The sequence below is a fragment of the Sipha flava genome, unplaced genomic scaffold (assembly GCF_003268045.1).
Source record: "Sipha flava isolate LNK unplaced genomic scaffold, YSA_version1 315_pilon_pilon, whole genome shotgun sequence".
Lineage (NCBI taxonomy): Eukaryota > Metazoa > Arthropoda > Insecta > Hemiptera > Aphididae > Sipha > Sipha flava.
Window position 1 is genome coordinate 135,973 of NW_020272995.1, and position 22,386 is coordinate 158,358.

Here is a 22,386-nt window from a genome sequence, read left to right on the forward strand (position 1 = left end):
TGTTTTTAATCTAGATATTCGATTTAAATAATTAAAAAAATACTATGTATAGATTCTAATATTATTTGTACGAAAATAAATATTCGTTTTTATTTTTTTATGATTTCATTTATAAAAAATAATTAAAAATTAAAACAATCAAAACAAGTGTAGTGGAAACTGTTAGAAAGTTTGGTAAACAAAAAGATTAACGCGAACCAAGAAAAAGCACTTTTTAACAGTCCGAACAAAAGAAATGTACGAAATAAAGGTTTCACTACAATTTGTTTATGGTCTATCTACAATATTCGATAATTAGTTTAATTTTGTTTATGTTAAATAGTAATTGTCCTTACAGTTCGTATTTTGAGGTCGATATACTACTATGCCTTGTAATTATATCAAACCTTCGAATTAATTTTTTCACCCAGAACAATCTATTCTATTGTTTACACAATTTCACACATACATTGGACTTACAAATAATGCGTTTTTCGATGATAATAATTACACCTAAATAGTCATTACTTTTGGCGCTTGTTGCTTATAAGATCTTACGTCGTGTTCTATTCGTCGACCTTCTGGCAACGAACGATTATAATATACATAATATAAAGTTGAGTTTTGTCGAATTATAAATTTATAATATACAATAATGTTTACGGTATATCCTGCGCATATATAATGTATATATAGTACATATTATATTATATATCACACTTCAGCTATATGATTCGAGAGCGTATATAATACGAATTTCTTTTTACCACGCGTGCGGCGGCTATTCAAAACCGAGAAAAGTGTATGCCTTTTGTTATGTAATTAGTCTGAAGTGTAATCAAGGAGCCGGAGACACGTGCAGCAGTACTATGGCGACGGGCATCGGTCCATTATCGACCATCGTCTCCTTTTCGTCTTCTCTTCGTATTCATAGTCCATTCGACTAGATCTTCTCCGCACCTCCTTTTGTGAGACTCGACGTCAACGTCCCACCGAACAAACCGGTTTTCGTTTTGTAAGTTGTGTACGACGACAACAACGACGCATGTGTACACGCGATCGCGGCGCGCGCCACTCACGCTCCTCACGTCAGGAAAAGGAGAGATTAACAATATATTATTATACTATATATTAGCGTTCGCGTACGTACACACACACAAACACATATACACGCATATACACGCACTCGTACTGAGCATAGTTACTAACCGTTTTCTGATGTGTCCTCTCGGAGGCTTATTCAAATCCCCTTTTCGTTAGTCGCTTCTGCCGCACAGTGTCGTTTGTACACTTGTAACAAGTTTTCTACACCGTGATGACGTACGTTGTCGTCACGTTTTTCTATATATTATTAGAGTGCACGCGTACCCCGCCCTAGAATCTGATTTTTAATGGAAAAACTTCCTATGAAAGATTTTATGTACGTTTTGATTCGTTTCCTTTAATTTTGTTTTTGATTTTTTTTTTTTGGCGCCGTTAATTGGACGATCGCCGCCCTCTCCTCCGTGGTGCGGAGATGCGAACGCGTATGATTGTGTACCGTCGTTGTCGAGATAGCCGTGTGTAGGCGAACTGTACGACGCGGCGTAATATCATGTAGGATTTTCCGGCCACCACGCACTACTTCACCGCCTCCAAAGATCAATATTTGTCGCCCGACATCCCGGGGGGGAAGGCTACGGAAAAAATACGGTTGATATTTTATTAATACAAATGTCTCGTGTTGGTCGGGGGCTACGGCGATGAGAGGAGGCTGTGGCGGCGGGACGGTGGTCGTACCTACGCAACGGGTCGTCAACGCCATCGACTTAAGTGCGTCGGAGGAAGACGCCGTCGTGTATAGGTACGCGCACGACTTTAACGACGACGACGACCGCGACGACTGCCATGCGTGTATAATCATTGCGTGCTTCCGGTCGAGGGCAACGTTTGAACTGCAGGGTCATAATCTTAACGCAGTCGTGGTGTGTAGGTATATACTCAAAAAGTCATTATTAACCATCTCGGTTACGCGTCGTCTTGTATTTGTTTTACAGTATGTAGACTGTACTTCGGTAAATACAGCAGTAGCTGCTAGTAGCCGACACTACACATCACGCGTACATTTATTCATATGTGTACCTACAGTATAAAATGTGCATTTTACACACCGCGGTCTTGACACGTTGGTTTTTAGATACGGTTTGTGTGAAACGCGCTTTGTAAATTGGTACACGTGTAGAGTAATACCTATACTGCACGATAGTCGAATAAAAAAGAAATTTCACGAAATTAAATGTCTGCCAGATGAAATTTGTCATTCGGATAAGAAGTCGTACGAAACCAGTTGGTGGTCTTATGTGATTTTACTTTTCGGTTATGTGTGTACTATACGAGTGGAATAATAAAGTATACTATATACTTCTAGCATATATTATTATTAACGTACAGGTTTTTAAAACGGTATTTTAGTCTGATATATTGTTTCCACTTATTGATTATTTATATTAAATGGAAGTTACTTAAACCGTGATATGAGGTTAATTAATGACACTAAAAAAAATTAAATGTCAACCATTGAATCAGCGGTATATAGTATCGACAGTCCGTCAATCTTATACATATTATAATATATTGTGCTTCTCGCGTTCGATAGATCATTGTTTAGATTTAAAGTAATAAATTATATGTAAATTCAAAAAACAGTTTTATTAACATCTGTTGGCGCATGCCCAGTTATGTATTTAAACAGCAAGTGCAAATAATAAATCCACCGCAGAGCATATTATACATACAAAACACGCGAAATAATAATTTTTATCATTTTGCAAAATAACGCGATTCAATCAATTATATGTAATATAAGCAGTTCCTTATAATTAAATTATGAAAAGTATAAGTAAATAATAATATAATAATTTGTACACATAACATAGCATGGTAATAAATCGTAGGTTTTTATTTAAAAGACGTCATCACATTTTTTTTATTTTTTATTGTCGTTTCAAGATTTTTATTGTGTTGGTACATATGTGTTGTTTTTATTATTTCTCGAGTAATATAGTAACATTCGAATGTTGACATTTTTAAGCAAAAAATTTTTTTTTAATATTTACCGACTAAATACGGGCTCATATATAATATTTTTTTTTTTTTTTATTTTAATACGTAATATACAATCTATATCAAACGACACAATAAGCATATATGATAAGGGGTACAGATAACATGAGTATACAAAATACAAAAAGTGAATAAAGAAGCCACCCAATGATGACACTTAAATGTTGATAGTTTATATGAAAAATGTAAATGAATTAAATATATTTAATAAGTTAGTATTTTTTTTTTTCTATATTACAATTTGTAACAGGTCTCTACCTATATATAGTAATATATAATATTACTATCGAAATCGTGTCAAAATAGTTATATTTTAATATAACTATATGGCTTAATTAACGCCATGTACAAGTTACACTTGTTATATCTATAATTTTAACGTATAACTGGTATGAACATTATTTTTTCATTTCGTATCAAATCAATTGTCTTCTATACACATGATGCACACGATGTACGTGCAAAGACTAATATTTTTCATCACAGCTTAATGTGTAAATATTAAATTCGTGTTGGAATAATGTTTGTTATACATATATTATACATCATAATATCGGTGTGCAACGTGGGACAGAATTTTAAAGTCATATGACAAATATGTAACACAGTAAATGTTATTCCGTATTATATAAATTTATATTTATCTATAAAAATTAGATTTAGTTATTAATTGTAGTTTTTTTTTTTAATTATTATTATTTAGTTGTTAACATGATTCATTTAGAAGAAGTGTGAACGATATTATTTTTACCAGTAATCAAAATATCCTATATCGAATAATGGTGAATTAACAAGACTTACTTTTTTTTCAATTATGATTATTATTAATATTAGATTTTTTTTGTAAATACTGTATTTATTTCGGTACCTACATAAGCCATTAAATTATGTACATACAATTCAGTTTTTTAGTTATTCTAAAATACCTATTTTAGGTACCTAAGTTTGTAACCTACTGATTCGTTATTACTTTATAATGCATGTAGAAAATACATTTTGCTAGTCAAAAGTATATTGTAGAATAACATTGTTTGTGGAGCCACAAATCGTCGAGAGATTCGTGTTTGATCGATACTCGTGAAGTCGTTATACATTTTATAAGTATGACGTGATTTTTTTTTTATTATTATTATTAGTCGTTCGATTTTCCGGAGGGAAAGAGAAGGTTGGTCGATCAAGTACGTGGTATTCAATCATTTCCGTATACCGCGCGTGATATAATGATAACATAACGAACCAGTGACCCCGGTACAATGAGACCACGGATTCTGTACGCTGTAAATACTGCACGCGTAGAGTGCACAGTATTACATTGCGACGGACTCGTTTAAGTCTCTGCGGCGGGGGTGGCAACGAGATGCAAATATTGTAGAGAACAATGGTCGTATGTACGAAATATATTATGTACGTTGTTGGAGTAGGTAACACCGAGGTTCTTATTGTTGTTCTCTTTAGTAGTTGTCGCGTATAAGTTTTTATGGCGGGTTTTTATTTTACGATGTTTATTACCTGTTTGCGCGCGCGCGCGCGAGAGAGAGATATACAATCACCCGGGACCGATATACGGCATGCGTGCGTATAGTAAAAGTCGTAGTAAATCCCCTGCGGGTCCTGAAAACCGGTTTCCAGCCATCGCGTCTGCCGCCACCGCCGATCGGCCAGGGTTGCCAACGTGCACGGTTTCTCGGCGCCAAATCCAAGGACAACGCAGCGGCTGACAAACATCATCTCGTAGTAAAATATATAATAGTAATATCATCGTACAATAATCTCTTGTTTATTATTATTGTTTCTCTCTCTCTCTCACTCACTCTCTCTCACTCTGCTCATTTGCCGAATTCTAGGCCACAGTGTCAGTGGACATTAACACGTAATGCAATAATCATCATTATGTACGGTAAACCCGATGAACTTTTCTGGTTTCCACAGATGATTATTGTAACATTTTTTTCAGAGCTTCGTGATTCATTCAAAACTGTAAATTTTTAGTAAAAACGATTATTGTGTAACGCATAAAAGTCTAAATTTTATGTACGAATATTTTTTGACATTGATTTTTTTTTTTTTACGTAGTTCTTTAAACGTACGGATTAGTAATGAATTTGTAGATTATTAAAGAAGATCGATTAACTAAAAAACAGGTCTTTATAACTGATCTAATGATAATTGCTATTGTAATATTTAATGCCCGGTAGTGGTTTTATACGCTTAATTGCACGTTGCTAACAAGAGTGCTACCGAATACTGAGCGTGTCAGTGTAGTACAACGTTTTCATCGCACGAACGTACTTAGAACCACTTGATGATTGCCGTAAGTGCGCGTACACCTACGTAATCCCAAGAGAATGAAAATGTTGTCGAAATGTCAGGCGGTAATAATTTCGTCGTCGGTTACGTTTAAACGATAATTATTACAATAACAATATATGAAATCCGTGTGTACATCCAATGTGTTCGTAGCGTTCCCATAACACATCGTACGTGCGAGCGTATTTATGCGCTGCACAGTGTCATAACGGAGCGGGTGTTGTGACGTTTACGGGCGTTTTGCTTTCGTTTCACGAGATCTTGAAAGCGCGTTGAAATCTTTTCGGTCCCGCGCGTGTGCGCCATTATGACGCGTATCGTCGTGTACACTGTCCAGTGACGACGACGATCGATTGATGGCACCGATAAAACGCGTGCACGAGTTATACGTATATTATAAATACGTGCGACTCAAGAGTGGGCCCCGTTACCGCCGTGATATTATTGCGTACAACATCAAGTGAAGTATTTCAATTTTTCCATGTGGATACGTTTACGACGCGTACGGGGGTGGGGAAATTTGTTTATACCGCACGTCCCGTGGCGGCGGTGTGCAACGCGCGCGCGATCGTCGGAGATTAGTTTTCTACGCCGTCGACCAGAATCATGTTACACGGGCGGGGCGCGGTCGGCGGTTACGTACCGCGCGCGATACAATAATAATATACAGGTGTACACCGCGACCACCGTAAGACGCGGAGAAAACGGAGAACGTACAGTCGGTTTTCGTATCGCGTCTTGCAGGTGGCCGCCCCTTGTTGCGCGGCGGCGGCAGGACGACGACCACCGGGTCCCCCCCACTCCGTCCGCGAAGGAGCGCGACGGCCTATCGGCTGCGGCGTCGGTCCATCCCGCACCTGTACCGCGAGCAGCGGCGGCGGTTACCTTACCTGTTCTCCGGCGGCGCGCCACCAGTCCACTGTCATGTCCGCGTCCGCTCGGTCCCGTCGTTCGTCGCGCGCGCTGTGCGTTCCCTCGGCCCGTGGTTTTTCGCGCATTTTCGCGTCCCCGTGAAACGGCACCGACTACAGTTTACTGTCGTTCGCGATGGAACAACAGCAGAAATCGCAGGACGAACCGCCGTCGCCTCAGCGCAGGCCGTCGGCCGTCAACAAGACGTGCAAGAGACGAGCGTTGTTTCAGATCACCAAGGTAAGGGAGATTATGTATATGTATACGCCGCGTACGAGTATGAAAAGGTACCTGCCGCCGCCGCCGCCGCAGTAGACACCGATTCCCGCTCGCCGGTCACTACACTCGGACTTCGGTCGACCGCCATGTTGAATCGATTCTTTTCAATCGATTGGATTCGCGATCGAGTGCAGCAGACGACCCGATGCAGATTTTTCGTCAGATCGCAATAACGTTTTTTTTTTTTTCGCGTCGTCATAACGTTTTTTTTACCCGCTCCTGAATTCTTGATTTCCTCGAAAATCACGGTTTCAATTGTAATTACGGTCCCCGTTGATCTCATCAAAACTGTTAACAATTCAATAAATAGACCAACACATTTAGTACACGCGGTGTCGTTTAATATCCCACGTACCACTCTCTTTCTCTCAATATATATATTGCCACCTTATTTTAGTTCGCCAATTGTCATTATGTATCACTTATAGTTTTCATTAATTTTCCTACATAATGGTGCATTGTCGTCGCCCTAATAACTATTATGTTATTTCATTAATAAACATTTTAAATCGTTTTAGATTAACAGTCGTTTTGATCTATCGCCCAGATACTATTATTATTTATTAGATACATAGCTATAATATACTTACATCCTAACGTTGTTTTCGACCGTTATTCAAGATACGATCGTTTCGATTCTTCATTGTAAGATGAAAGCCACTACCCAGGGTACCTACCTATTATGTGCGTTTTACCTTTTTCAGAATATTAAATTTTTTTCACCGACTTATTGATCCTCTCTCTCTGACTGCTATTCTAGATTTTCTTATTGCAGATACGTGATCGTGTAGGCTTTCTGCGACAATAGTAACATTACCGTATTATGTATAATATGTGTAGTATATGAATACACTCTAAGCCATTTATTCAGTGAAACCGGTAGATAAAGTATATTATTTAAGCGTGCGTTCGTATCACGTGCATGGCATAAATGTTTGCAAGAATAATTGTTAACTCATGATGCAATGTAATAATTATCAAGCCAATATCGTATTGTAGTACACGCCTAACATGTTTTGTAATCGCGATAAGAACGAAATTAACGTCTTGTGTTATTACTTTTGAAGTATATAATTGAAATTCGCTAGCGTAATACTCTGCATGCAGCTATTGCAGTCGCGCAAACAATATATAATTATATTTTATGTTTAGAATGAAATACAAATACGTTTCACCGATACTATATTTTGTTGCTTAAAAAAAAAAAAAAAGTAACAAAAATCAATTTCCTATTTTATATAAATGTATTGTAATCGGATGATCTACACTATAGAGATATATTTTATTATATATGTGCCTAGGTAAATTATGTATATGTATAATGGTGTGGAGTAGCATTATCCGTGACTGATGCTGGTGTCTCCGGGCCATTGCTATCGCGCGCGTCATATGAACCGATTCGTCTTCAAATCGTTTTCCTCTTCTTTTTTTTTTTTAAAAAACAGGATGAAAGTCATGATCTTAACGGTCACGACGAATATACAGACTCAATATAACCCATTATATAGCTCCAGGTATTATTTTTATACGTATATACTGCCATGTACGGTGTAGATACACCAAAATTCGGTACGTTCTCTTAATAAAAGTGCCAAGATTCGTATAAATCGGTGCTATTTTATATTGTTATCCGTCGCGTTTTTGATTGTGAAAGTCAACGATAAAAAAAAAAAAACAAAAGAAAACCCATGATGAGTAATATGCGAACATTTCTTCGGTACTTGGGGGATCCATGAATACTAGCAACTTATATACATATATTTATTAAAATTATATGATAAAATTACCATAAGATCGAATAATAGGCTTTGTGTAAATAGTATTATTATTCGTAAAGGGATTCGTGACGAGTCTGCCCGAGGAAAGGTTCGATTAACAGACGATGTTTATCGTTATTGTAATATATGAGTCATACTACGGTTTTTTACGTACATGAAGGGGCGGAGAACCTGTTGACGAACGTACGGCAACCCCAGTCCGTTTCGTTGTGTACGCACCGCGGCGGCACATTATATATTATGTCTCCGGCGTGCACAGGTGTCCGTGAAATCTTAATGACAATTCACCGTACAGGTCAGAGGAGCGTGACGAGGGATCGATGCGTTGTCTAACCCCCCGTGTACATCACTGTTGTTGTTATACTTGGAATGATTGACGGCACACAATATTTCGACCGTCATCGGAACTCGATCAGAAATCTATTTGACGGGGCCGGTTACAATCGAGCTGATGGGGTTGACCGCTGTATATAAATAATAATAATATTGCATTATTGTATAATGCAAGCTCGAATGTATAGGTGTACTGCGTAATGGTTTGGGACCTCGTGCTTTTGACATTTATGATTTAGGTATACTTATTATTATGACGATCATTTCAGTGATTGTACACTCCTTGTGGGAGACCTAAGATATTTAATATTAATCTGTTGTGGACGTGTAATTATTGAGTATTCGTATCGATACGATTGTAAATTATTATAAACGATTTACGTCGTTCGTATACGTGATACAGCATAACATAATCAATTGAATAATTGTAATAGGGAATTCGATGTAAACACATGTACCTATAACTATGCGTTAAGCATTTTGTTCGTATGTTTGTTGACCGAGATTTTTCGATTGTTTCAGGTTCTGTGGCACTTGGATATATTCAGACGGAGCTTCAGAGAGTTATACGGACACGCGTGTATGGAGGAGTCATGTATTTTCTGCGCTCTAAAGGTAAGATAATATGTAACGTTGTATTCGTACATGTCGTATTATCGTCATTGCCGTATAGCAGAGGGGGCCAAACTTTTTTCGGCCACGATCTATTGAAAATATACTTCACCTTTGAAGATCGACTTTCTTGGAAAATTTTTTTATAAACCAGAATAAAAGATAAAAACTTTACAGGTAAAACTTACCGACAATTTGTTCATAACCACCACGATTAATTTTTGTGCACGTGGCCTAAAAATAAATTCTAACATGATCGGCTCTGAAATCGTCCGCGATCGACCGTTTGGCCGCCCCTGTCGTATAATATTATATCGGTGGTGGTCTGCAATAGACCCACACTCTCACACAAATACATATACACGTCAGTTATTTATAGGGAAATCGCACATACCTGTAAAGGTATGTAGTAGTATTACAGTGCATACGGTGCGTTCGCATTTAAACATCGCACGGAAGAACGGCGTGCGATAGTAATTATTACGGTTTCTATTTTTTTCTCCGCGACCACATGTTATTATATTATATTATATTCTCGTCAGTCGTCAACGTCAAACGTTTAAAAACGCGTCACCGACGAATATTGTATTTTCTCCGTGTATAAAGTAATTTTATATATTATAGATATATTTAATTTAACTTAATTCGTGCGGAAAAAGATATATGGTGCAATAGATATGTCATTCCTTCGTTGTGTCCTGCTGTGATTCTCTCAAATCACACGCAGTGGTATTTTCTCCTTCGTCGCATACGCAGAGACGTTTTTAGGCCCGAGCTTAAAACATCAACATTTTGGGGTGGGACATTTTACAGTCCTTTTTTGTTTTAACAATATTACAAAAAGTATTTTTCATTTCATTAAATCAAATTTTATTAATTTTTTAAGTAGAATAATTATTTCTATAAAAATTATACCTATATATTATAATGTTATATATTTAATTTAGAATTACAAGTAAAAAAATTGCGTCCGTTCACATAAAATTTAACAGCAATCTACTTATTATACTTTATAGATAATGGGTTTATTTAAAATCTTTAAATAAATAAATAAATTGCATTTTTCTTCTACTGTTGGGTAAGTAATTACGAATAGTATCTCTTACGGACTTGTATTCCTAATATTGTTACAACTCTTTTAATATACGTTTACTACTACTATTACTACTACTACTACTACTACTACTACTATTATTACTGGAGTAACAGAAGATTTTAACGCAAGAGATGGTGTACGTCAGGGGTCGGGTTTATGCCCTTATTTGTTCTCTGTGGTAGTGGATGAAGTTACGTAAGACACACGGGCCCGATACCATGGTTTATGATGTTTGCTGATAATATAGTTTTGGTAGGAGAAATTCTGGAATTAATAGTTAATAATAGGTTGGATGAGTGGAGGTTAGCCCTTGAAGGAAAAGGATTGAAAATTCAAATGAGGCTGAAAGGTAAATCTTACAAGAGTGTAGTAAAATCAACTATGATATATGGTTCGGAGTGTTGGGCGGTTGACAGGAGAATAGAACAGAGTACGCTTGGGTTGACTGGAATTTAATATTTTTATTCTTCAAAAAAAATGTTTTTCTTATAGAAGAGTAAAGCTAGACTCTACATATTGTTTTGTATCACAATTCTTTAATAATAGAAATAAGCTTTAATTATTATTACATGTAAATTTATACGCGCGCGCGCGCGCGTGTTCGTTTGTTACTACTTGCAATCAAGAATGTACCGCCAAAAATGATATATTTAGTGGAATGCGGCCCAATGTGATTAATGATTCGCGCCATAAATATAAAATCATATCTACGATTTATGTGCATCCTGGCAAGACTGGATTTTATGATCCCGCTACGCCCAAAGTTGTTATAAAATACCCGAGTGTATATTATTCTATACGTTTTATACTAGACTTCTTCTGCTGGACCACTGCTTCCAACTTGTATATATTTGGGTGTGCGGTTAGAATATTATTATGAATTAATGATTATTATTATTAATATTATTATATAGTAACGGAGCGTAAAACCGGTTATCGCCTTTGACGTATACGTATAAATCGTTTCTCGCGCACATACTCGGGGCTCCTTGCTCGCTGGGTCGCTACGACGTCACATATTATTATTACGTATCATATGAATATCTCGAAAATCCGAACGCATACATTAAAAAAATGTATACCTACTATCTATATTCTATGAAAACATTGGAGTATCAATTTTTACCGATGTGTGTGTGTGTGTGTGTGTGTATGTGACTTGTCCTATATATATAATTACTGTACAGTGCATAGGTCTCTGTACGTTACGTTTGGGAGGACTTTTTGTCTTCGACTTCGCCTCACCGTCATTTTGTGTGTATGTCATTTATAATTATGTCTATTATTTTCACTGTACACACGCACACATGCATATATATATATATATATATATATGAATTTATTTATTTACGAATATTGTATACGCACTGTACAATACAAATACAATATAATAAGCCCCAGGATAACAGTATTACTGGTTTTTGACGTGGCATTGATTTTTTTTTTTCGAAGAACCGGTCCACAACAATCATCATCAATCCCATCATAACCCCTCCTGCGGGCGAGCTCGCGTGGATGGATATATTCTCGTCGATTCGCCAGAAGAACGCGCTTACTTTGCGTTTAATTAGAGTAGCGTGGATACTCACAATGCCCATGTAATCAAACATTATTATTATTATTATTATTATTATTTGACGGCCCTAAAGCAAAGATCGTCTTCTATTATCATCTTCAGGATGACGGTGATAAATGATCTGTCGATATGCGTAGTGGTGTTGTAGGTCTATCCGTACCGATTTCACTGCTTACGTGTGATTCCGAGTACCTATATGCTTTATACGTATCCTTATACATATTTTGTTCTATGTTTAAGATGACATGATTAATCGATCGTAAACCACAAATTCCATAAGGTGTTTAGTTCGTTGATTCGATTTGAGAGAATATTTTTGCTTTAATTAATATCAAACATATAATAATAATAATAATAATAATATTATTATTATATGCTTGATAACAACAAGTATATTTGATTGCGGAACGATAAGGTTTTTATTTATGAAACCGGTTGACCAAGTTAAATGTTATACTAGTATGTATGTAAATTTAGTTTATGAAAAATTAAACGACAAATATATGTGCTCTTCCTTTGGCTTAAGATGTGAAGAAAGTTTTTTACGTAGTTTGGAATTTTTACGATTGCGATGTTCTGGCTTTAGGTATGTTAATCTTGCACAATATCGTAAAAATTATACAGTTTTACGCAATGAATACGTTTACACAATAAAATAAGTAAATATAGTTTTGATTTTATAATGGATTGTATTAGATAAAATAGGCGGACTTAATATGGTTTTAATTATAAATTAATTAATATTATCCACTTCTTAATTTGACTTTTAGACGTATTCTTTATATTTCTTTATACCTACTACATCAATTTGGTTGTTTTGATATTTTTAATAAAATCTCACTGTCTTAAAGCCAAATGACATAGAATAAAACACATACGTGTCACGATTTACATGATTCATCAAATACAATTCAAAGAAATTTTGTGGTCAGCTAGAAATTGGAAATTCACTATTCATAGTCTAAAACTAGAATGTTTCAGATTTTTTTTGTAATTCTAAATAAACTTTAATGTTTATTAGATAATATTACCTTTGTTTATATATGTTTTACTTTTAGGCCGTTAAAATAATTTTTTTTTAATGATTTAGTTCAATTTTTAATTTTTATTTTTTGTCTTGTAACGGATTTTCTATTCATTTTTCAACTGGAATGGGCGGGTAACTGCACCGTAATATTATAATAATATAATATAGTATCGCCGTCTTATTAATTTTTTTTCGGTATGTTTTACAATTTATCAATAAGATACGATTAATAAAAAGTAGTGTGGGTGGAAAGAAGGTTCATTTGAAAAGTCATAAGAATCGTGACAAACTTATTTCGCAACGACTATTGCAAATCGTTTTTATTATTAATCACGGTCGACCCCTTAGGGCTTAGGCTATTAGCTTAACACAATTTAATATAAATCTTTCGACGAATGTAATAAGTAAGAAATATTAAAATAGATCTTTGTTATATTGTTAATATCATGTAACCTCCATAATCTGCGGAAAATATTGTAATTAAATCCAAAAAATTGATCATGGGAAAGTTCTTATGGAAGAATAAGATAACAACCGGATATCTTATTGTTTAAAATTTCTCACAGTCGTTTGCATAGGCCAGTGACTCATTCAAACGTACGAATTAAATTATACCTTTCAAACGAAACAGTTGAAATTAAAAAAACCTCATAGTTCATGAGACATAGTAACCTTAGAGTGTTCTGATGTAATAAAAAGTGACATCAAACAATAATATAAGCGGTATAAAACACTTATTGTATACCGATAATACATTATATACTTAATAGTAATTCATTAATAAACTATAATAAAATTTTAATTTCAACTAATTATTTTTGGGGTTTCAGGAGCTTTTTACTGCACTTGGTTCCAGTCAAGAAACAGCTCTACCCCCTGATGCATTGAGGAAAGCTCTTGCTCAATCATTTTATGATCAGAGAAGATTCCAATTAGGTTACATGGATGATGCTGCAGAATGTTTTGTATGTTCAATATTATTTCGAATTAAAAAAAATAGTGAAGAGACTAATGTTCTATTATTACAGGAAAATATATTACTGCGAATACACTATCATATAGCTAATGAAGAAGCTGAAGACATGTGCAATGCAAAACATTGTATATCTCATCAAAAGTTTGCTATGACCTTAGTTGAGCAAAGTGTATGTGGTGCTTGTGGAGCTACCTCAGAACCTCTACCTTTCACTCAGGTTTGTTGAGTTATTCATGCAGTTTCTATAACTATATATATCCTTAATTTATTTTATATTTTGTTATAATAATGTTTTTATATTTAGATGGTGCACTATGTATCTGCATCTGCATTGACTGCTCAAGTTAAACAATACCCTTCAACTGGGCAAGCTGATTTATTTGGACAGTTGTTAAAGAAAGCTGGAGGGATGGGAGATATTAGAGATTGTCCAGTAAGTTATTATGAATGATTAAAAAACAAAAATATTTTACAAAATTATATATATATATATTTTTCAGAGTGCCTGTGGAGCTAAAATTCAAATAAGAAGAACACTTATGAATAGACCTGAAATAGTATCCGTAGGAATTGTATGGGATTCTGACAGACCTACTTTAGATCATATTATGGCTCTTTTAAGTACTTTGCGTACTTCATTACGTCTTTGTGATGTATTTCATGGATCATTTGATTTACCTAATGGAAGCATGCCCCTACAACATCAATTAGTTGGAGTTGTAACATATTACGGAAAACATTATTCTACATTTTTTTATCATACAAAACTAAAAATATGGATATATTTTGATGATGCTAATGTTCGAGAAATTGGTCCTAAATGGGAACAGGTAAATTTTCAATAATATTAAAGATCTATTTTTTACTTATTTCTTTAGTATATTAATAATATGTATAATGTATTCAGGTGGTTGAGAAATGTAAAAGAGGGAGATACCAACCTCTTCTGTTGTTATTTGCTTCACCAGAAGGAGAACCTGTTGATGCTACAACAGCACCAAAAACTATAACAAAAGCTACCAAGCTTTCATTTTGTACCAGTTCTGCTCAAAGTTTGAGTCAAAGTCGAAGATCTCTTACGCCGAATCCAGAGAAACCTCTATCGAACCAAGGTCATCGAAGAGCTATCACTCCTAATCCAGATCCGACAATAGCATTAGCCAAACCAGTAAGTTGAAATATATTATTATTATTATTATTATTATTATTATTATTATTGTATATATTTTTTTAATTAAATTTTATATAATATACTATTGGTATTATAATAGAAATTTGACTAAATTATAATTACAGGGTTTGAATTCATCGATTAATGAGTATCAAAATTTGGCTCATTACCAGACAGTAATAATGGCTAAGGCAGCAGAAATGTATTCAACAGATGATTTAAACGATCAACCCAGTTCACCTAGATCTGTGACATCAAAATGTGAACTTGTTAGAAGAGATTCGGGAAATTGGAGTGGTGACAGAAACAGTGCTTCATCTTCATCCTCAACTTCCTTAGAAAATCCTTACCAATATTTTGTTGGAAAAATTCAAAATAGGTATTTAATAATTCATTAATTTATTTAATTTATAAACTTAACTGTAATTTTAAATTATCGACAGAATTGGAAATGGTTTTAGTGGAGTTCCACGAAGTCCTAATAAATCAAAAGATTATACGATGAATCAATTTGATTTGGGATATGATTCTTATTCATTATCTTCAAATGATAGTTTGCCTTTACAACAGAATCTCAAGCATAATCTACAGGTAATTAAAAAACAGCTTATAAGTTTTACAATAAATTATAATATGTATATTCTTTTCAGCTTGCACAAATACCTGAAGGACACCAAACTTCTCATACATCTTTGAAAAATGGATCAAAAAATTCTGGTATGTTTATAATTGAAATTTAGTTATACATTTTTATGATATTGTATTTATGTTTATTTAAATTGTTTAGCAGTTGATGAAGTAGAAAGACTTTGTGCTGAAGCTGATCAATTGTTGGGGAAATCTGAAGCTAGTGAGGATTTAGTTTTAGCATTATCCTTGTGTAATTTAGCTGCTGGTAAAGCAAGAGCTGCAATGGACGCCCCATATAGTAATCCTCAAGTAGCTAGTTTTGCAAGAATGAAACATAATACTTGTGTGATGAGAGCTCGTAGCTTACATAAGCGCCTTGAAGAACCTCTTCACTCTGCTAATAAACGTATGAAGAATTATTTTTATTTTTAAGATAAAAATATACTTATTAACTTATGTATAATAAATTTATTTTTAGATGGTGAAGGAAGGCACAGCCGAGAAGGAAGTAGTTGCAGTAACAGGGGATCTCAAGGATCTCATAGTAGACAGAATTCTAAAGATAAAACAGTTCAACATTCAAGACAAAATAGCAAAGAATTACTTGATATGTCAACTCAATTAACATCTTTACAAAGTTCACCAGTAGATAAATCTGTAAAAAATATTGAGATTTATGCTACTTTACCAAAAAACAAAAAAGGATTATTGTCTCGTTCGTCCAACAAAACAAAACAAGTAATTGAAGATGAAGAATACATGATATCTGAAAGACCTGGAAGAAGTTTACAAACCAAAAGTAAAAGTAACAAAAAAGAAGGTGAAAAAAGAGCAAGAAGTGAGGAACGAGGTACTAAAAATACAAAGGAATTTGTGTCAAATTCACTGTCAAAAGAAACAAAAAAACCTAAAGTTGAAGAAAAAGAAATCAAACAAGGTAAAAAGCAACATAAAATTAGAAGAAAACTACTTATGGGCGGTTTAATTAAGAGGAAAAATAGGAGCATGCCTGATCTACGCGAAGATGAGTTGCAACTAAAAGACCCACCTAAAGAGAAAATCATATCTAAAGATGACTCCATGGTGGATTCTATAAGTAGTCAAAGCAGTTTAAGTGGATATTTGTCTGAAGGTCATTTAGAAAGTACTGGAAATCCAAACTTACTGAGGAGTAAACTTATGAGAAAAAGTTTCTATACTAATAAATTCCTTCATTTTGCTAAAGTACCACCACCACCACCAATGCGAACCTCTTCTCAATTGAGTAAGACAGAAAATAATAAACAACAAAACGAATGGTTATCTGAGTCTCAATCTTTACCATACATACATTCATGTAAGGAAGATGTAACTTATGCCAATGGAGGTATGTTACTTGACAAAGATAATAAAAATGTTATGATAACACAAGCACAAGTACATCATAATCCTGAGCAAAATGCTGTTGTTAATAATGTTGATGATCTTGGATTTCCATTACCACCCTATCCGAGTCCATTAAATTCTGTGTGCCACTCTAGACAACCTAGTGAAGAATTTCCTCCACCACCACCACCACCACCACCACCACCAGTATTAGCTGTTGATGAGGTTGATGGAGTTTGTCCCCTCATGCCTATGGCACAGGTGAAAAATGAAGAAGAATGGGTTAAAGAGTTGCAGTTAAAGCAATCTGCCTGGAGTGGGAATGATAATGTTGGTCAAGATCTAGATTCTAAATCAATAGTTAAAGATTTGAAAAATAAATTTGAACAGAAGAGCATTATTGATAATTTAATAACCCATGCAATCAATAATTTGCCAGCTGATGGTATTTGTGAAACTGTAGTTGACGAAGAAGAAAAGAAAATTGAAAAAGAGCTTAAAGGTGCTCTTAGTAAGACTTCATTTGATAATAATGATTCAAAAAGAAAGTCTGGGAAAAAGAAGAATGTCACTTTTTGCGAACAAGTTGTTTTAGTTGCAACAGCAGAAGAAGATGAAGTAGATAGCTATATACCAAATCCTATTTTGGAAAGAGTTCTAAGATCTGTTCTTCATAAAGACACTCCTGTTGAACAAAATAGAGAAGTAACTAAATCTGTTATTCCATTGAAACGAAATGACTCTGGTCAATTCAACCGCAGCAATTTGTCTTTAAAATCTTATGAAAATAATATTACTGAAGAAAAATCTAATACTGAAGTTAAAGAAGAGTTACCGCCAAAAGCATATCGAATGTCTCCTGTACAACAACCACCACAAACACTTTCGCCTATAGTGCAACCAAAATTAAAAGCGCCTCTTCCTGAACAAATTCAAAAACCTGTTGAATCAGTTAAAAATTATCGAATGTCACCAATTCAACAAACAACCCCCCTTAATCAATCTCCATTGACACAACAAAAATTCAAATCACCTTCCTCTTCTCAAATAGCAAATACAATGTCAAATTTATCAATTAATTCATTGGACAGTATTCAATCAGTTCAAAATCAATCTCTAACAACACATAAGTTTTATTCTAATGCCCAACAAACTAGTATCTATCCCCAACAATATCAAAGTCTTTCTCCTATGGGTCATCAAAAATCATATTTAAATAATGAATCTCATTCACTCAGCTATCAACAAATGAACGAAAGTAAATCTAGTTGCTCTCCTGTAAATTCTAGATCAAATCAGTCTTCTTTAGAAAGGAATCAAACAACCAGACAAGTAAATGGAGTACCGTCTAATTGTTATCCACAACAATCACCTGTTGATGGTAGAAGTGGTCATTTTCGATACAATGGTGATAACCAAACACAACATAGATTCCATGGAAATCAAATGTCAAATTTAGAAACAAATACACAACAGTATCAAACTAATCCTGGATCTCCTAGAACACTTCATCCACAAAAAAATTTACAATATAATGTTTCAAATATGGAAGCCAGTGGTCAACATCAAAATAATGAAAATAGAAGTTATAACCATGGACAAACTCCTCAGTATCAAAGTCAACCACATGAAAGATTGAACAATAACAATCCCAGTCATTTGATTGACAATCGAACATGCTATCCTCATCAGCCCAGCCCTGTACAAGTACAGCATAATAATAACAATGTTCAACATCAAATGAGCCATGCAGTTAGTGGTGACAATAGATCCACCTACATTCAAACACAACAATTTGATAGATTGAATACAACGCATTTGAATCATGATAAAACTGGATTTGTTCAACAAGGATCACCCGTTACTCAACAATCAGATCGGCTAAATAATGTGTCCCAATATAATAGTAATTGTGAAAACAATAAAACTGGTTATCTTCAACAAGGATTGTCTCCTAATCAAGCACAGCAATTAGAGAGGATGGCCCAACATTATGAAAATAAAACTGGTGGCTATATTCAACAGGGTCTCCCAATAAATCAATCACAGCAGTTTGCAAATGGGCCTTTAAATAATAATGTAACAGGAGACAACAAAACAAATAACTTGCCTCAATCTTCACCAAGTTATACTCAAAATGAGTCAAGAACTAGTTTTTCACCTCAGTGTTCGCCAATACCTCCTGTTAGTCCTCACCAGACAGACAACAGACCCCCTGGTTATCCTAGGAATAATGTGGATGTGAAAATGTCTCCATTATCACAACACTCACCAGGTATGCTGCAAAGGCAAAGGAGCATGGTGAATGGTTTTCATTCAATGCCCTATACTCGACCAGATAATGTTGCACATTTACCTCCTGCACACCCAAAAAAAGACTTGCAATCAAATTTTCCAAGGTCTCAAGGGGAAACACACAGTTCATCATCACTGGACCGTAAGCAACTCCAACAACATTACAGTAACCAACAGGATGGGAACAACCCAACATTACCATCTAAAAATCGGCCAGTAAATTCTGTACAGAGAACTAGTACGGTGCGGAGGCCTATGACTGTGTATGAACCACAACAATTACCCCCATATCAGCATCCACCTGCCCCTGTGGCATTCAAACAACAACAACCAAGACCGAACAGTCAGCCAAGAGCCACTACTCCAAATGGTACAACAGTTCCTGCCAATGATCCGAGTCGGTATACTGTTTACCAACAACCACCATCTCCCCGATTGCAAGACAAATGCAATATGTCCAGGCCTTCTCCGTGCAACCTATGCCGAAAGAAGGCTGTCAATCATCCGTCCATTTATTGTTCGGACTGTGATTTCTACATGTCAAGGTTCAAGCCTAAGGCTCAATCGACTACGTGCTAATACTAATTGTAGAGCATCCAATGCACGTGATCTCTTCAATTTTGTATCTGTGATATATAACAATAAATTAGTAATAACTAAATTATTAAGTTTTAATGTTATATTATGTTAGTTGAACGATACCCTATGAATTTTATTGTATGTACATATTTAATAGTTATGTAATAATTTAATTACTTGAAAGTTGTTTTTAAAAATTTTGTAATTTCGATTTTTTCAATATATATTATTGTTATTATGTGCGTAATGATCTCAATGCAATTGTAAAATGTATTTTAATGATATAAGCATATATTTAGGATTTTAATATTAAAATGTTTACATTAAATATCATTATTTTAGTACCTATAAGTTTTGCCATGTTCGATTTATAGAATGCATTAATATTATTATAAGCCCACCTCATTCATTGTATTAGTAATATTAGATCATTTTTTTTTTAATTATAACGAATTTGACAGAATAAAGAACATATTTTAATAAATAATCACTTATACTAATTTTTCTTGGTTGTCACAATCAACCGAAAAAAAAACTGTCACCGAGTAGTAAAAATATATTTTATATACCTACTTGCATGTTATACTTTCTTTATTTCATATATTTAAAATTTTAATAACTAATCATTTTAATTTTACAATTTTACATAAATTGTATTTTAATTGATTTTTTTATAGTATTATTTAATACAGAATATTTATTGGTTTATGTACAATATACCTACATAGTTCTATTCGAAAGCAGTGTATAATTTCGTTTTTTAGAGTTATTCATTTCTATATATTGCCATTATTATTTGTTGTTAATCTAGTTTTTATATTCGTGGGTTGAACAAAGGTATAATCATTTACAAAAAAATCAAGTAAATACTTTAATTGTTTACTAGAAAAAATGAATAGGAATAGTAGAAGCATTAATAGTGAATTCGATAGCAGGCAGTATAAACAACAAAAGCCAAAAGAAAATTAAAAACTAACGGCGATAAAACACTCGGGTGTTAACAAGAACATGGATACAAATCAGGGGCCTTAGTCCCCTTCCAAACTTAGCCGCATCCCCCAAAAATCCAGAACATTACATTACATTTCAAACTGTTATATTTTGTGACATAAATATTTTGTATAATGATGAAAGTAAGATTGGTTAAGGGGAATGGTGCCCCAACAACTCTCCCCCCCCCTCGGGTGAAGCAACCCACAGATATGTTAGATATACATTTTTCAAACCCCTCCAGATAAAAAATTAAAATTGCGCCCATGGACAAGAGAGGTAGTAATCGTTGTATTTTTCATATCAATTGCCGGGCTAAGTTTACCAATGCAAATACCTAACTTGTTAAAATCAATATAGGTGACAATTTCAGTTATAAAGAATCTGGTTGATAATGGTTCTTATAAGCCAGTGGTTCCCAACAGTGGCGTAGCCAGGATTTTAAAACGGAGGTGGGCCAAACCCTAAATACTAAAAAAACATGATCAACAATTAACAATAACACTTCGTTTTTATATTAAGTTTAAACGTGTTTTTTTTTATTAATTAAATTTCAATTTATTAACTTCATTTTGATCAATTTAATAATAATATTTGCAGATCAGATTTTGAATAAAAACTCGGAATACTTCTTCTTTTGTGATTTTTTCGTAATTTTTGAAAGTAAAATTACTATCAAACAAATTGTTAAGAATTAAGAACAAAAGCGAATTAAACAAATTTTTAAAACGTATAAAATAAACAATTATATAGATCATTATGTAAAAACGTTGATATGACCAATAGGGTAGTGGGGGCACGGCCCACTGTCCCCTCATGGCTACGCCACTGGTTACCAATCTTTTTTTTTTCGTACCCTTAAGCTTAACGTTTTGCTAGTTTGTATCCCTTATTATAACTTTTACATTTTTTTAACATACCTACTCTAAAAATATTTATGAATGTTTAAAATTAAAAAATTTGTTTAATTTAAAAATTATAATAACATTTGTAACATAAAATATTAGTGAGATCCTTGATTTCGAATTATTTAGTTTTTCAAAACCAGGTTCAAAGGATACAAGATATAATCTATATGGATCTAATATGAAGTTACGCTCAGCTTATGTTCATACTTTTTCATTACACAGATTTCTTATACGATTACACATAGTATTCTAAAATCCACATTTTATTCACCATTTCTGTAAGATATGTAAATGGTAAAATTGTCGTTTTTAATAACATATACTGCATAATTTTGAAATGAATCGTTATAAATAAAACAAATTCAATATTTTAAGAGTATTTGGGAATATTTTTTAAATATTTTTATTTTCGTAAATAATTTTTTTGAAGAAAATTAATAAGTATATTACCTATTATTTGTCTGCACATCC

At 34.1% G+C, this 22,386-nt stretch overlaps 1 protein-coding gene across 3 annotated transcripts in view; it reads left to right on the plus strand.

Annotated features, from left to right (window-relative positions):
- Positions 1–20,141, plus strand: part of LOC112686593 — a 40,594-nt gene extending 20,453 nt beyond the window's left edge. Inside the window, exons 1-12 of one of the 3 annotated variants that reach the window (XM_025558958.1) lie at positions 6,289–6,540; positions 9,213–9,305; positions 13,832–13,966; positions 14,030–14,194; positions 14,282–14,410; positions 14,478–14,807; positions 14,885–15,145; positions 15,274–15,527; positions 15,592–15,739; positions 15,799–15,865; positions 15,936–16,184; positions 16,257–20,141. In XM_025558958.1, the coding sequence (XP_025414743.1) occupies positions 6,436–6,540; positions 9,213–9,305; positions 13,832–13,966; positions 14,030–14,194; positions 14,282–14,410; positions 14,478–14,807; positions 14,885–15,145; positions 15,274–15,527; positions 15,592–15,739; positions 15,799–15,865; positions 15,936–16,184; positions 16,257–20,017 (5,697 nt within the window). In that variant the 5' untranslated portion in view covers positions 6,289–6,435 and the 3' untranslated portion in view covers positions 20,018–20,141. Of the gene's footprint in view, positions 1–6,288; positions 6,541–9,212; positions 9,306–13,831; positions 13,967–14,029; positions 14,195–14,281; positions 14,411–14,477; positions 14,808–14,884; positions 15,146–15,273; positions 15,528–15,591; positions 15,740–15,798; positions 15,866–15,935; positions 16,185–16,256 lie in introns of those variants that run through there. The other 2 variants (XM_025558959.1, XM_025558960.1) reach the window with 2 other exon arrangements.
- Positions 20,142–22,386: the final 2,245 nt, after the last annotated feature.